At 41.5% G+C, this 14,984-nt stretch overlaps 1 protein-coding gene and 1 long non-coding RNA gene across 9 annotated transcripts in view; one reads left to right on the top strand and one right to left on the bottom strand.

Moving 5' to 3' along the window:
* LOC110400066 overlaps positions 1–2,261 on the bottom strand; it is a 64,529-nt gene extending 62,268 nt beyond the window's left edge. For 2 of the 3 annotated variants that reach the window (XR_002439595.1, XR_002439597.1), the window contains exon 1: positions 1,510–2,139. This is a non-coding gene — a long non-coding RNA (uncharacterized LOC110400066). Of the gene's footprint in view, positions 1–1,509; positions 2,140–2,178 lie in introns of those variants that run through there. The other variant, XR_002439596.1, reaches the window with a different exon arrangement.
* Positions 2,232–14,984, top strand: part of LDB3 (LIM domain binding 3) — a 125,467-nt gene continuing 112,714 nt past the window's right edge. For 4 of the 6 annotated variants that reach the window (XM_021399651.1, XM_021399653.1, XM_021399652.1 and 1 more), the window contains exons 1-2: positions 2,282–2,527; positions 8,297–8,419. In XM_021399651.1, the coding sequence (XP_021255326.1) occupies positions 8,327–8,419 (93 nt within the window). In that variant the 5' untranslated portion in view covers positions 2,282–2,527; positions 8,297–8,326. Of the gene's footprint in view, positions 2,528–8,296; positions 8,420–14,984 lie in introns of those variants that run through there. The other 2 variants (XM_021399650.1, XM_021399655.1) reach the window with 2 other exon arrangements.

Below are 14,984 nucleotides of genomic sequence, written 5' to 3'. Positions count from 1 at the left end.
TGTTCCACCACTACTGCCCTACCACCAACATCCACCTCTGATGCTGTGGGCCAACATAATAAATTAAGTGGCATTACTTTTGGAGCAGGCCTCATTAAATGAAAACTGATGTGTTTGGATTTAAATCTAGTGGTCCTATTTCCCTTTTAACATACATATCACTCCATTAGAAGCTTACTCTGGATTACCTGCTGAGGCACTGGTGTTAAACAAATTTACTTGATGCTTGAAAGGTGAGGCACTGGGATACCACCCTTTGAAATGTCCATCTACCTGCAGTCATTCTCCAGTTGCTGCCAAGATTATTTTAATATTATTATCATTATCCACAGCTATCAAGTGGCCAAATAATTATTTGTAGGGCGCAGTGAGGAAAGCTGCTTAGCCAGTTCATCTGTTCTGTTCAACAGCTAGATGAAAAGCTCTCATAAAGTGTTGGTCATTCCATTCCTTATTGCATACTTACTGCTTTGAGACACTGAACGTATCCATGACAGAGCAAAATGTTTGTTGTTTGTTAAAGCAGGTAAGATGGACAGTCTTTCTTCATTTTGATAATCCAGAGGTAATATAGCTGTTTATAAATAATTATTTTAAAAGCTTCCAGAACACATATTTCAACATTTGGGCAATTATTTAGTTCTGAAGGAAAAGTGGTGCTTGAGTTAAACCATTATTTAGAAGAGCCAGCTGGTTTGGTTTCCTCAGCTAAGTGTACTCTAGTCTTCGGAGGTCAGAATTGTTTCAACAAATCAACAAGATCAACTGAACAAATCATCAAATCAAGGCACCAAGTAATCAAACTGAATAAATTGACAATCAACTGTCATTACTTTGCAGTAATAATCTCTGAGAGAGAGTATGGCATTAAGCCCCTCTGTGATCTTGGCAATTCAGTTTACCACAGAACTCAAGTTTATCTGTAAATAGGCACAGTATTTGCTCTTGAAGTACTGCAAGGCAAAATTCTGAAGGTTCAAGCTGTGACTTATTGTTTCCACTACGCATCACCATTTCTAGACAAACATACACAAAGTTTAAATAAATTGATTTGAGTAAAACTTACATTTTACAGTACAATTTCACTGCCGTCTCAAGAATAATCCAGCAGTTGATGGTAACTAGTCTTGCTAACTGTGCAATAACAAGCAATTAAAAAAAAAATACTGTAGTTTATTCATGGCTCAAGACAACAGCAGCCACAAACAGCCATTTTAAAATCACTTTGCAAATTACCTTCTTCGTTAGAAGACAAACTAAATATACTGCTGTCAGCATAAGAGCATTTCCACTAATGATAAGTGATTTCAGCTACAAACAGTTTTTGGAAAAAAAGTGATGTCTGTCAGGCTACTGAAAATTAGTTATAACACTGCACAAAGCCGTGGTGTGCTTCTCTTCCTTGCAGAGCAACCACCGCATGATTTGTGGCACTGCCACGGTTGCGACCAAAAATAAAAAAGTTGCAAGGATGATTCTGGCTCCTTAATCCGTGGTAAAACCAATTACCTGATCTGCACACTGCCCTAGATCTGACGATCCCTTCGCGCGAACTGCACTACTAAGTCACAACTCACGCCGACGGGATCTCCGGCCCAGCGGTACCACAGCGGTGCCGCCGCGCCGGGGCCCGGCCGCTCCTCGGCTCGCGGGGCGCAGCGCCTGTCCCTGGTGCTGAAGGAGCGCGCGGGATTGGGCTCGTGGAGACGGTGCGCGGGGCTGCGCTCTCTGACAGAATCCCGCCGGGCGGCTCCGCCGCGTCACACGAGGGCCGCGCACTCGCCGCCGCCACAGCGCCGCGCCCGGGCCGGTGCCGGCGCTGCCCCCCGCCCCGTGGGAACGGGGCTGCCGTCTGGAGCGCCGCCGCCTTCCGGAACGTTCCGGGACCCTCCGAACGCTCCCCGCCTCCCGGCCGCCATCTCATCCTTGAGGGCGCCCCGGTGTGTCCCATGTACCTGCTGCCCCGGCGCCCGCCGCAGCTTTGTGTCACTTTGCTGCTCCGCCACCAGCGCCAAGGGGCGAACTTAGTTCAAAAACTGGGATTTAAAACCGCTGGGTCACCGAAGGGATCGGTTGCCGGACTGAGGGCCGCTCCTCTGCGGCTGCCCCCCTCACGGCCCACGGCCCACGCCCCCCCCCTCCCAGCCACGCGCGGCGGCGGCCGCTTTAAGGCCCCACCTGGGCAGCAGCGCTCCTTCCCCTCAGGGGCGGTGCAGGGCTGCCCTTAGGCCGCGTCCTGGCGCGGCGGGAGTGTCCGCCGGCCGCTGAGGGGCCGCGGGAGTGGCGGCTCCGCAGCGCGTGGTCGCGAGCTCCCGGGCGGCCCGGAGTTATCGGGTGCGCCGCTCGCAGCACCGCGGCTGGCACAGGTGGGTCACGCCGCGCCGCGCCGCTGAGGACGCCGGCGCCTGAGGAGGAGCCCGAGCGTGTCTGCCGCTGCCCCCAGCCCCGCGGCTCCCGGCGTTTGTGCGGAGAGAGGGGGCTGCGAGTGCATAGCTGGTGTTTGCCGTAGCCAAGAGTTGCTCTAGGGGTAGGTGTTTTCCAGTGGAGGCTATGTGGGGAGGCAGGCACCGGTGGGTGAGTCTAACTCTGGGAGCGAGCTCCATTTAAGGCTAAATCTCGCAGCGCTGTGCGCATTTGCAGGTGTATCCTGCCTCATCAGCGTGGCGTGGCGACTTTTGAGGTATCTGTGCAGGCAGAAGTAGCGGTGCAGGCTCTCTCTTCGCGGCCTTGTGGAGCGCTCGCGGTGCTGTGCCAAGTCCCGGGCTCTCTGGAGGCGGGCCAGCGCCGTACAAAGTCCTGTGACATCGGCGTCAGTTCTGTCCCTGCTCTCTGGAGCTGACAGCGATTTGCACGTAGCCCCTTCGCCCCCCCTTTTTTTTTTTTTCTTTCCCCCCCTGTGCATCTGCTTTTCTTTTTTTTTTTTTTTGTCTGTTTTCTCCCGTCACTTAGAATCCCCTGTAGCAAGGCACAAATGAGAGCAGTCACAGGGTGACTGTGAGCTTTCCTGGTTTCTGCCCAGAGTCAGAGGAGAATGACACACGCAGAACAGCCAAAGCATTTTGCAGCCTTCTTTCTGGTTCAAATACTTATCCTAGAAAATGAGCTCTGCATTTTAATCCAATTGCTGTTGACTCATTTTGCGATCTGAAGCTGGTAACCTAAGCACTGTGGGTCCAGTCGTAGAAAGGAGATGTTCATGTTTGCTGAAACAGCAGGTGTTCTGGTGTGCTTTGTCTTTAAAACAAATTAAAAACTAACAAGAAAAATCTTGTTATCTTGGCGAAGTAGGTGCCGCAGAGGTGTTAAGTATTACATGTTATAGTGGATGCCCTTGAAAACCATAACTGAGATGGTGTGAAGGTGAAAAGTTTGTAACATGCACTTAAGTCGTTTTGTAAATGGGGTCTTCAAAAATAGCATGTAGAAGCATGACCGCTTCTTTCCTTCCTCTTTATCTCTTCCCTCAGGTGTGGTTTGCGGTTTAACATAGTTACTAAAACTCAGTCTTCAGAAGACTAACAAAGTCTTGTGAAGGTTGGCTACACTATGATATATATCCAGACTTTTAGGTTAGTAAAAGGAGGCTATTGCAGGAAAAAAAAGACACAACGCAGAAAAGCATGTAAAATGTGATTTTTCTGTAATGATGGAAGAATTTGCAGTGAACAATCTGGTAGTGAGTAAGCAGTGAACATGATGTGTCTGTAAGGTGATACAGGCTGCAGCATACAGCCAAACAAAGTGGTTTGAGCTGCATTTCTGACAGCATTATACTACAGAGAAGGAGAATAATACTCCATCATTGTATTGCTCTAGTGCACCTCCCTGGGAATACTACATTATAGTGTATGCTCACTCAATGTATATACTGTTGGGACCTACAAACACCATTATGGGAAAGATTGCAACAAAGCAGAATTTGGTGAAGCCAAATTATTTGATTTCTTTAGTACTGATTAGCCAGTATATAGTACATATGTGTTTGTAAGTCTCGTGGGTTGAAGTGAAGATCAGAACCCAAATACAGCTACTGCTTCCTCATTATTCTATGGGTTATATAGTTAACACTGCTAATCCAAATTACTGGATGACACTAGGGCAGCATGTATCAGACATATTTCAACACTTGAGTTTTTGCTGTGCATGTAGGTATGCAGTTTCTTCACACACTTGCTCCCCCTCTGTCTTCCTCTCCTTTCAACTCTCAGAAGACTGCAGCTGATGTCACTGGGCACACTGCAGATATCTGTGGGACAGAAAGGATGTGCTGGTTCTGAAGATGGGTGCTGCCTTCTCGTTCCACCACACACACTAGTGAGGGAGACTGAAATGAGAGCTGATGATATTCTTTCTGGTTCAAGCTGGAATATCTGTCTAGCTCGTTGAAGGTCTTTTTATTGAAAAAGAGACGGTTTATTTCTCTGTAGTGCAAGTACTTTGCTTATTTAAAGAAAACTGTAGAAGGTTGTGGAAACCGTGACCTTGCAGGCATCTTCCTATGTGCCCAAGACTCTCAGACTGTTGCAAATCTGAAGTCAGATAAACATTCAAACAAATGGCTTCTGAAATGTTACAAGTGGATGATACAAATGATATAACCTTGTTGCTGCAGTAGCAGTAATTGAATGCTCTCCTAGGAGCACATCTACTGCAGCAGCTAAAATACATAATGAGTAATGTGGCCAGCCCAACAAAGTGGTAGCAACTCGAACAGTTGGAATTTCCATGACTTGTTTCCTTCCATCTTAATTTAGCATTGACACTAGTGGTTTTTATTTCATTCGCTTGATGTCTGTGCACTTCCAAGCATGCAGATGTAGCTTTCAGAAAGTCTGTTCACTGTAATGCAACATGGTCTCCTAGCATATGTGAATTGTTTCCGCCAGTGTACGATCTCTGACCTAGCTGTGAAAGGATGGCTGTGCTTGAGCTCTGAAGTATTTGTTGAAGGCTGGAGCACTCTTTTATGTGCATGGAGCCTGCTGGCACTGGGGACCTGCAGTGCCTGGTACCCATCCAGCTTCCTCGCAGCTGTTTCTATCAGTCATTTGGGGAAAACTCTGAGGGAACTTGGTGAGCTCCTAACAAATCTTTGTTTTGGTGCCTGAAGAGAAAATGTCACCTGGCTTCTGGAATGTTTTTTCTTTAAATGTCACTCCTCACACCAGCAGCCTCATTTGACTGCACATAACTTCTTTTTGAAGGGAGGGAACTATGCCCATGTCACAGATTTTTTCACATAGATGGAGAATGTAGGGAAGAAGGCACCCCAAGAGAAACAAAGCACAGTTAGTTGAGTAAACGAAAAGTGATTTTGGAACAGTCTAAGAAGTGCTTATCTAAAGCAAATAAACCTAATCTAAACACCATGAGGTTCTAAAGACAAGAGAGTAGTCTACTATGTGTATACAGCTTATTTCATCCTCAGGTTTCCCAGAAGGTTTTGCAGAGGCTTGTGCTGATAGCTGTGATGGCAGTGCATCTGCTGCACCGGCCCATTTCCCTGTGTTTGCTCTGGATATTTGACTTACTGAGTGCATTTGTCTGTCTCACCTCTGAAAACAGGGCAGGATTGAACTAATCATCTAGATAGGTCACTGGCTTTCTAATCTAGAAGCTGCCCATGGTAGGAGTCAGTAGAAGACAGGACCAGCGCTAAGAGCATTCCCAACAAATGAAGTTGTGACTGCAGGATAAGCTTCTTTACTGTTTGCGGTTGTCCAGAATAAGACACAGAGCTTTTTCCAGGCAGGCAGAAAGGAAACAAACACAGGAGAGAGAGGACCCAGAAAGGCCTATAAAGAAAATTGTGGAATTTTTTGCCTCTCCAAGAGGCACCTGATAGTGTGGGCAGATGAAAGGACTCCAGTCCTGTTGTGTTAAAGGGCAACGTGGGCCAGGACACTGGTGTATCTCCTACCTTTTCTTTGTATAAGTGCCAAGCTGTACTGAATGTTCATGAGGATGCGGACAGAAACAAAGGAAGTAGAAACAAGTCACCTTGGTTTAACATGTCATTCAAATGACAGTGCCCCTAATGAGATTATTATCTCAGAGACCCTTTTAGATGTCCTAAACTGATAAGCAAGTGGCACGTTATGCATGTGAAAGTAAGATAGAAGTACCTAGTGTTTGATTAAGCAGCATTTCTATTTCTTAATGTTTAGTTGTTCAGCTTGCTGTCTACGCAGTTTAATTCTGTTATAGCTCTTGCAATTTTTCCCCACTGAATGTTTAAGTATAGGAAGGAGTTCATTATCCATAAAAATGTAACCTCTCTTCTATTTTATTTTATTTTTTTGTAATACTGTCTTTGCTAGTGAAACAGTGGCTTGTCATATTTGGTTTCCTCTCATTTTTGTTGCGCTCTTCTGAGCCTTTGAAATAGAGCCAAGAAAAGATAGTAGAAAAATGCAGTGAATTCCTGGGAGAAGTGAAGGAATAATGCAATGGGAACTTCTTTCATGTGTGCCAGTGAACATTTAAAATTAAAAATTAAAAAAATATAATCCAGTACATGACTTAGAGAGGCCTACTAGTTGAGTTGACAAGCCTGAAAGTTCTGTGGTTCAGAGTACAAAAAGTATCCCTTTTTCTCCCCTCAAAATCATCATCTAAGCATCACTGGTTATGGCTTCATGCAGAGATAGACAATAAATGCTTTTAATGTAAAAACAAAAAAGTTATGAATACCTGCGTAAATAGGTATTTCTAAGACATTGACCTTTTTTCTTTCAATCTGTGTCTTGCTATTTTCTTTGATTTTGGTTTGGGCCAGTTCTACTGGCTGAGTGCAACTTTCACTCAAATCCATTGAAATTGCCATGTTATAATACAAATGTGGGACTTGAAAATGTGGTTATGTTGTTTGGTCTTCTGTCTATGTGGAGTATAATTATTCCCTGTACAAATGGCTTTTCTGCCACTATTCATACAAAACAAGAACTTACTGCCTTGTGGCTTTGCAAAAATTATTGATTGACTTCAGATAAAGACAGAAGCCATGAGAGTATTTGTTCTCTGTAGTTCAACCATCAGTTTTTCTGTGACACTAAGATGGGTGCATGGGCAGACTTAATATCAGTGTTCAAGTGAGCTAGTGCATTCTGTGGTTTTGGTTGTCTTTTTTTTAATTATTAGAGCAGAGCCTTTGCTTATTTTTCACCTTAGCATAATGGGAGTTTCTTCGTAACGTGAGGGTAAAAGCAGGGATGCTGCAGAAGTGTACTAGAGAACTTCTGGAGGCTCCGCACATATTAATGACTTAAAAATGGTGTTATTTAAAGTTTATAGCTTTATCCTAAGAGCAAAAGCTTTTCATTTATCTTAGTTCTGCCAGCAATTTGGCAGTTCCCGTTCTCTCAGATTCTCTAGTTATTCTCAATCCAAAGCTGAAACGTATCTGATATTCCAGACAAGAGTTACAAAGTTTGTATGGAACACCTAACATGAAGAGAATGTAAACTACAAAAAATCATGGAATGAGTTTAGGAAACAGTTAGCTAATTGTATTCTTAGCCTTCCACTTAATTTCCATGCCTTTAGACAAGTTGCATCAAAAACAGTATGACAGGTATGTGACGAATCTATGCTTCTGCTATGTAGATTATATGGTGCTTAGAAATAATGCATATTACCTGCATTCCAAGAGAAAAAAAAATTAGTTGTCCCTTAAAGTGTAAGTTATGGAATCAGGAGCCAATAATGAAATTAAGGACTTTTATTTTGGTGCTAAATGTGTGTAGTATATAACTTGCATTTAACAGATTCATGTAAAAGAACCTTAAACACTCCTGTGGTGCCTTTCCTGCTACATATAGAAAGTACTTGTTTGTAGCTAGTTATGTATCTCTGTGAAATACATGTGTTCTGAGGCAGAAGTTAAATGGCTATATAGTTATTAAATAAATTAGTAATGATATCTGGATGTTTGGGATTTCAGCATAGGACTCCATTTGCCTGTTTTACTTCAGAAATGTGTTTCACCTGTGAAGTAATTGAATGTGAAGAGGGGCTTGAGAAGCCCAGAAAGATCTGTCCCCTTCCCTGGGGGCTATATTAGACCTCTGAGTCATGAAGTCTTTGCATAGTAGGTGTCCGGTTACAAACCTTTTATGGGCCCTACGCAGCTGAGATATCAGCATCTGCATTATAGCTCCCATCTATTCTTAGGTGGTATCCCAGCACGACTGAACAGGCAAGGCAGAAAGACTTGCTTATTTATACAAAACTCTTCCCTGTTCTCATAATTTTTTTTTCACACTTTCTCTGTCTACCCCATTCTTCTGTTCTGCAGTGCCTTGCTGGCTTGTGAAAGAGGTACAGAATGGCTTACAGCGTGACTTTGAATGGACCTGGACCATGGGGCTTCCGACTGCAAGGGGGCAAGGACTTCAACATGCCCTTGACCATCTCCAGAGTAAGTGAACGAAAGGCTTCACTGAGATTGCCTAGGTTGGAAAATAGCAGTAAACTGATTGTATGTACTCTCTGACCTGGCCAAATAAAGAAGAGGGTCTTTGCAGGTAGGTCTGATCAAAGAATCTGAGAATACAATGTGGAATTCAGATACAGAAGTTCAGGGCAAAGCCTGATGATGTCTCAAAGGCACGTCTTGCTCATATATTTTTAAAAATGATGATGAACTCTCTTTTAACTTCCAGTTCTATTTTGTACAGTGTTTCTTTTTCTGCTGACAGGGGCCTCACTGATGCAGTTTATTTTGGGGGAAAGGATTAGAACAAATGTGAATGTGAATAAACAACAGCATTTCTAGAAAATAACTATCTAACTGCTTGTAAATACATGAAATCTAGGTCTGTTCAAATTAAGTAGATATGTTCCTCTTTTGAAGCAGTTACAATAACTGGATGAAAATTAGGCATGTCAAACAGAAGACTCAATAATGCTTAAATGAGGACTTAAATTATGCAAGAGCCTTCCATTTGTAGCTGATGAACAGCATGTGACTTAATAATTAATTACCCAGTGTATCTGTTGGTTATAGATGAGTGCATTTATTTCCCAGCCATCTCTTTTTTTTTTCCCCCCCTCTAAGAACAATATTTTGAGGCATTGCAGTGGAGCGTTCTTATTATCTGAATTATGTCACTTCCACAAAAGTTTTTAGGGTTGAGCGACACTCAAAAAATTCACAAGCACTTATCTTCCTCTTTTCTTACCGTGTTCTATGTAACTTCTGGTTTGGCAACTCTGCTTTATGCTACTTCTTACAGCTCCTTCCTTCTTTTTTGACAGCCTCAAATCCATTCTAGAATGTTCAGATCTTTAGAGGTGTCTCCACAGATCATCTGCAGAAGGCTTATTTTTTTTCAAAGTAATGACTATAGAAAATACTTAAGTGTTTAAAGGAATACTAGAATGATTTAATAAAATAAATAGAGTGTAAACAAATGGTCTGCTCCACTGGAGTGGGGAGGGATGGAAACCACCTCTACTACTTTGAAAACAGCTCTTTTATAATGGAGAAAATTCTGTTAAATGGTAGATAGCAAATTGAGAACTCTGTGACAATCATGATTCAGAGTCACCAATGAACTTCTTAAATCTTAATTAACCATCCTATTTCATATTCAAACTGTAGTGCTCTCTTATTTCATCTCTTATTCTAATGCACAATATTTTCTCCATAGAAATGTATTTACTTTAATGTTAGGTTCTATAATGATCAGAAGAACTCTTCATCTTCCAGAAGCAGTCTTTGTTCCATAACAATTGCAAAGAAAGCTGTCCTGTCTGTTACAACAACAACAAAAAAACCCACAAACCCTGCTGAGATAAATAAAATCTCTTCATAATCTTGTACTAATTTCACTAATGGTTTTACTACCTATTGAATATTTTTGGTATTTCTTTATTGCACCCAGATTATGTACGTAGAGTTGCCAGCGTAATTCTTCGGGTGTTTTCATGACATTTTGCAGCCTGCCCTGTAAGATATTTGTTTCTATGTTTTTAAGCAATTTATTTGTGCCAAGAATTCTCCATTGGAGGGTCAGAGCTGTGGCACTTACATGTTCTGTGACAGCTAGAAATGAAAAGGCACTTGTTCCCAGGATAACCTATTGTCACAGGTTATGATCTCATAAGGCATACTCACTGTCCCCAAAGGCTGTATGATTATCCTGGGGTTTTGAGAACTTGTGATGAGCATAAGTGGAACTGCAACGGTTGGATTCCCAGAGGTGAGGAGGATTACCTCTTTATACAGCTGGCTGCATTTTTAGCAATAGAAGCATCAGAAAGCACTGTTAAGTGTCTTGAAATCTTCCCCAGTGAGGCTCAGTTTTTAGCTGAGAGCTTTGTAGTCTGCCTTGGGAGAAAAAAGCAGGCATGCAGAAACGAACATAGTTTCTTTTAGGAAGAGCTAGAGTAGGAGCTATTTTTAAGTGGAACACAGTATAATACATGGCTTTTGCCAAAGAAAAAATAGATGTTGCAGGGATGTTATCATCTTTCACATATTCAAACAGATCAGATATTTCCATTATCAGCAATTTACAGTCATAGATGAGTTCAGGGTTTACCTCACATATGTTTGTGATCTTACTGTGGGGAAAGAGGAAAATGTACTGATTTCCAAGGTGCTCTTGACAGGAGAGGAGGCAAAAATAAGTATCAAGGAGTTGAAGTTATGCTCTTTTTAACAATGAACTTAGAAAAGTGTCTGGGAGAACTTCAGAAAAAAAGTACTGTAGAGTGGGGACAATAAAAATACATCCTACCCTTTAGAATAAATTCTGTCATGAGATGTAATGGACAGGTACTGGAGGCAGGAGAATAATACTGACAGGCATTGTGAAGCTGAGCATCTAGCACTCCTGCTGAAGTGAATGGGAGCTGTAGGTTGTTGGCTCTGCAAGAGCTGTCACAGGTGGCCTGATCATATGTGCAAATCTGCTCTTCCAAAATTAACATGGGCAGCAGAGCAGTCTTTTTTTCATGCTGCTTGCATGAACTGTCTGGGAGCAAGCAGAATTAATTAATTTTATAGATGTAATCCTGTGCAGGTATAGTTTAAGTGCTGTATTGTGCTGTTACCTAAGATCAGGTGATTGTACATGGATGGATGCAGCAGCAAAGTCTCTTCGTGTATTTGTGAATGATGATTGCTGAACAGCAAACTGTATCAGGGAGGCAGACTGGCTTGCAGGTGATAAAAAGAGCTGAAAGATATGCAGGAATATTGCCCCAAACAGTAATAGGTTGTGACTGGTATATTCACTCTGACTATCCATTCAGTTTTGTTTCATAACAGAGACTTTTTTTTTTAGCATTGCCTAGGCTCCAAATCAAAAGCCAGAGCCTGAAGCTGAAGGAGATAAACAAAATATAAGAACTGTTTGGATTTTACTCTATTAAGTGAAGAAGTAGTTGAAATCTGATCATCATGTAAGTGCAGTGAGGAGAAATGGGAAACATTAATAGGGAAAAAACCATATTAGCTGGTATAATAACTATATACAAATAGCCTGAAACATTTATTTGGGAGGAAAATGAAACAACAAAGCTATTCTAGCATTTCACATTTCACCTTCCCTCACATTTCACCTTCCCATGCTCTCTGGCACGTATATGTCAATCTCTCACTGTGGCTGCATTTCCTGTACGTATTCCTGTGATAATATTTATTCTGTACTCTCACTTGCTTCATTGCATATGGGGTATCAGTGCCTCACAACAGGCAAGTGATTGCAAAAGGACACCCGCTTGGCTTCTTTTCTCCTATACTTGAAATGCAGGAAACCTCGGGTTATCTAGGACAGTTACTATGCATTCTCTTAGTGTCATTTGGATGGCCATGTGGTGACCATACATTGTGGTTATAAGAGTGAACTATACCTTCACTGAGTTAAATGAAGGCACTGAACAAGATCACTTGAAATGCTGTTTCCACATCATGTGTTACACATCCATATCTGGTAAATCTAATCACTGACTAGTTACAGTTCTACAGCCATAACTATGGTGTGAGGAGCTTTTGTCTTATCTCCAAATGTGAAGTCCTTCACAATCATAAAAGCCATAGATTAGCACTTAAGTAGTTGATATTCTACCAAGCTAATAGGTAGTAGGTCTTGTGTCCTCTAAAAGCCTTCCTTTTTATCTACTTGTGGTTAGAGATTTTTCCCTCTTTTTTTCCCCCTGAAACACAAATGACTTTGAATCAGCATCTGAAAGGAGTGAGCCATTGGACTTAAATGTAATGACTGTCTTATGGCTAGATAAGCTGTGGTAACAAGCTATCACTGAATTGCATAATTGCAGAGGTTGGAAGGGACCTCAAGAGCTTGAGTCCAAACTCCCTGCTAAAACAGGTTCCCTGCAGCAGGTCACACAGATAGGCATCTGCATGGGTCTTGAATGTCTCCATGGAAGAAGACTACACAATCTCTCTGGGCAACCTGTTGCAGTGCTCCATCGCCCTTACCATAATGAAGTTCTTTTGCATGTTTGTATGGAATTTCCTGTGTTCAAGTTTTAGCCATTGCTCCTTGTTCTATCCACTATAAACCACCAAGAAGTGCCTGGCCTCATCTGTTTGCCTCCCTTCATGAGGGAGATGATCCAGGTCCTTTATCATCTTTGTGGCCCTCTGCTGGACTCCTTCTAGGAGATCCTTGTCTTTTTGAACTGGAGAGCCCAGAACTGGATGCATTCTTCTAAATGTGGCCTCACTGGAGGAGAGTAGAGGAGGAAGATCACCTCCCTTGACCTGCTGGCCATGCTCTTTTTAATGCACCTCAGGATATCATTGGCCTTCTTGGCCATAAGGGCACAGTGTTGGCCCATGGCCAAACTATTGTCCACCAACATATGCATAGGTGGTTTCACATTCTTCCAGTCTTCTATAACTTAGCTTCAAAAAGTTCTTCGTGACTGAGAAGAGCTGTCAGAGCAGCTCTTAAGAACATTCCGGAGCTTTCCTACCTTTTTGTAATATGATATCTGTTCTGTGGGCATCAGCATTTCTTCAGGAGGATCTTTAATTTGCAGGTTGCTTCTTGAACAATAGTAGTCTCATCCAAAATCACAGGATACTGAAGTTACTTATATGAAGTCATCTGTTGTATGTACATGTGTTGATATCATGAGAAAATGCTGATTACTTTAGGTAGTATCTTTGATTTCCAGCTAATTTGTCATCCAATTCTGATATCTTTACTGCCCAAATATCTGAATTGATTGCGTTTCTGTGGGCTTTAATTCTACATGTAACTCCTGAAACCCCTAGTTTTGTACTGTTTATCTGAGGTATCACAGTAGTCAGCATTGACACTGACTGAAAATACAGTACAGAGGACATTCATATGACAGGGTTGTATCTCTCAGCAAGCAGATGTGACACACACATGTTAGACTAGGATGGAGGGAGCTAGTGCTCCAGTGGTGTTCTCTTTCTCTGGTCCAGTAATTGTTATGGGTTTTGGGGCCTGGGGATCAGAATATTCCTTGATACTGTGGACTCAGTTCAAGCCTTTACTCTGAATAAAGCAGAACAGAGTTCTCAAGTTGTCTGTCCAGGTTCTCTGAGAAATGGGGGATTAGATATTCTGAGGCACAAGGTATGCAGCATTCCTTGTCCTGACCAAAAATACCATGTTAGGTCTGAGGAGTAACCTCACTGGATGTTTCGCATAAGCTGCTAGCTATCTTGAGGGGCTTGATTTTTAACACTTAATATTTTCGGTGATACAGAGTTTCATTACAAGAGATTTTTTTTTCCATTTTTGTCTAAGCAATTATGATAAAAGTAAGAGGATTTTTATTTAAAGAAATAAAAAAAGCCTTTAAAGGCTTTTTCCTCTAAAGGAAAGCCTTTAAAAAAACCTTTTGAACTATCCACATGGCTTATTGTTACATGTTTAAACAGAAGATTACCAGGGAAAGTGTTGTTAGATTTATTTGAATTTCAGCATCATAATGAAATGTGATTTGAATGTGCATTGTCTTCATCAAGTAACTTTCAGGAAGGATATTTAGTTGGCGGCGGTTCTTTATCAAGTGAATTTTCTGTTAAAGCAAGTATATACTCAAGTAAAAAGGCAGCCTCTTTTGTGTGTTTTTGTGTGATTAAAGTAATCTCTAAATACTAGGGTTAATGCTAAAGGCCAGCAGAAAATAAACAGTATTGTGTACTCTGCACAGAATCTCTTCAGACATCATGAATAGCCCTTTATAAGGTTCCATTTCTCAATTGTATCAGTTCTGAATTCCAGGAGAAACACGTAGCCCTGTTAGAACGTAGGCCAGATTAATATTAATGGTCCATAATAGCTACTACTAGCTTAAAAGATGTTACATAATAAAACCTGTTGTTCTGATTACTCTGACATAATGTAAAACTAGCAAGTTTGAAGCCCTTTCTTTATTTCACTTGCTAAACACAGCTGTTCTCTCAGGGTTTTGATTGTGGCATTATTTGTAGAATAGTTCAGCTTATAAAACATTAGACAATAGAATCTGTGCAATTACCAACTCAGTTATAAATGCAGTCAGTATTTCTTGGTGCAAAAGAAAACCAAGCACTCTATAATGACTTTGCAGCTTGTTCCTCAAAGACAGAGAAAATAATCTTTCCCTTGAATAGGAAGCAATAGTGTTAAATGTGATAAGAAACTTGGGCCCAGAAGTTGTGAGGAAACAGAGAAGTTCAAGAACGGGGATGATCATAATTATTCTGTCTTTATGTAAAAAGAAGAAGTTTCTTAACCTCAGGAAACAAGTCCTCAGCTCAAGTAAGTTTTATTCTTTTTAACATTAAGTGTTCCTTGGCAACACAGAATTACACTATAATAAATTTCTCAACCTTTGACTTAATATCTATTTAGTTGAGAATACAGTTGATGTGGTATTTCAAGTAGTTGTCAGATTTAATTATTACTAAAGATAATTTTGCAGATGCTTTAGAACCAGTAAATACAACAGAAGGTAACTATTAAGTTACATATTTAAAGCTACTG

The sequence above is a fragment of the Numida meleagris genome, chromosome 5 (assembly GCF_002078875.1).
Source record: "Numida meleagris isolate 19003 breed g44 Domestic line chromosome 5, NumMel1.0, whole genome shotgun sequence".
NCBI lineage: Eukaryota > Metazoa > Chordata > Aves > Galliformes > Numididae > Numida > Numida meleagris.
This window is presented reverse-complemented; position numbering and strand designations above follow the sequence as displayed.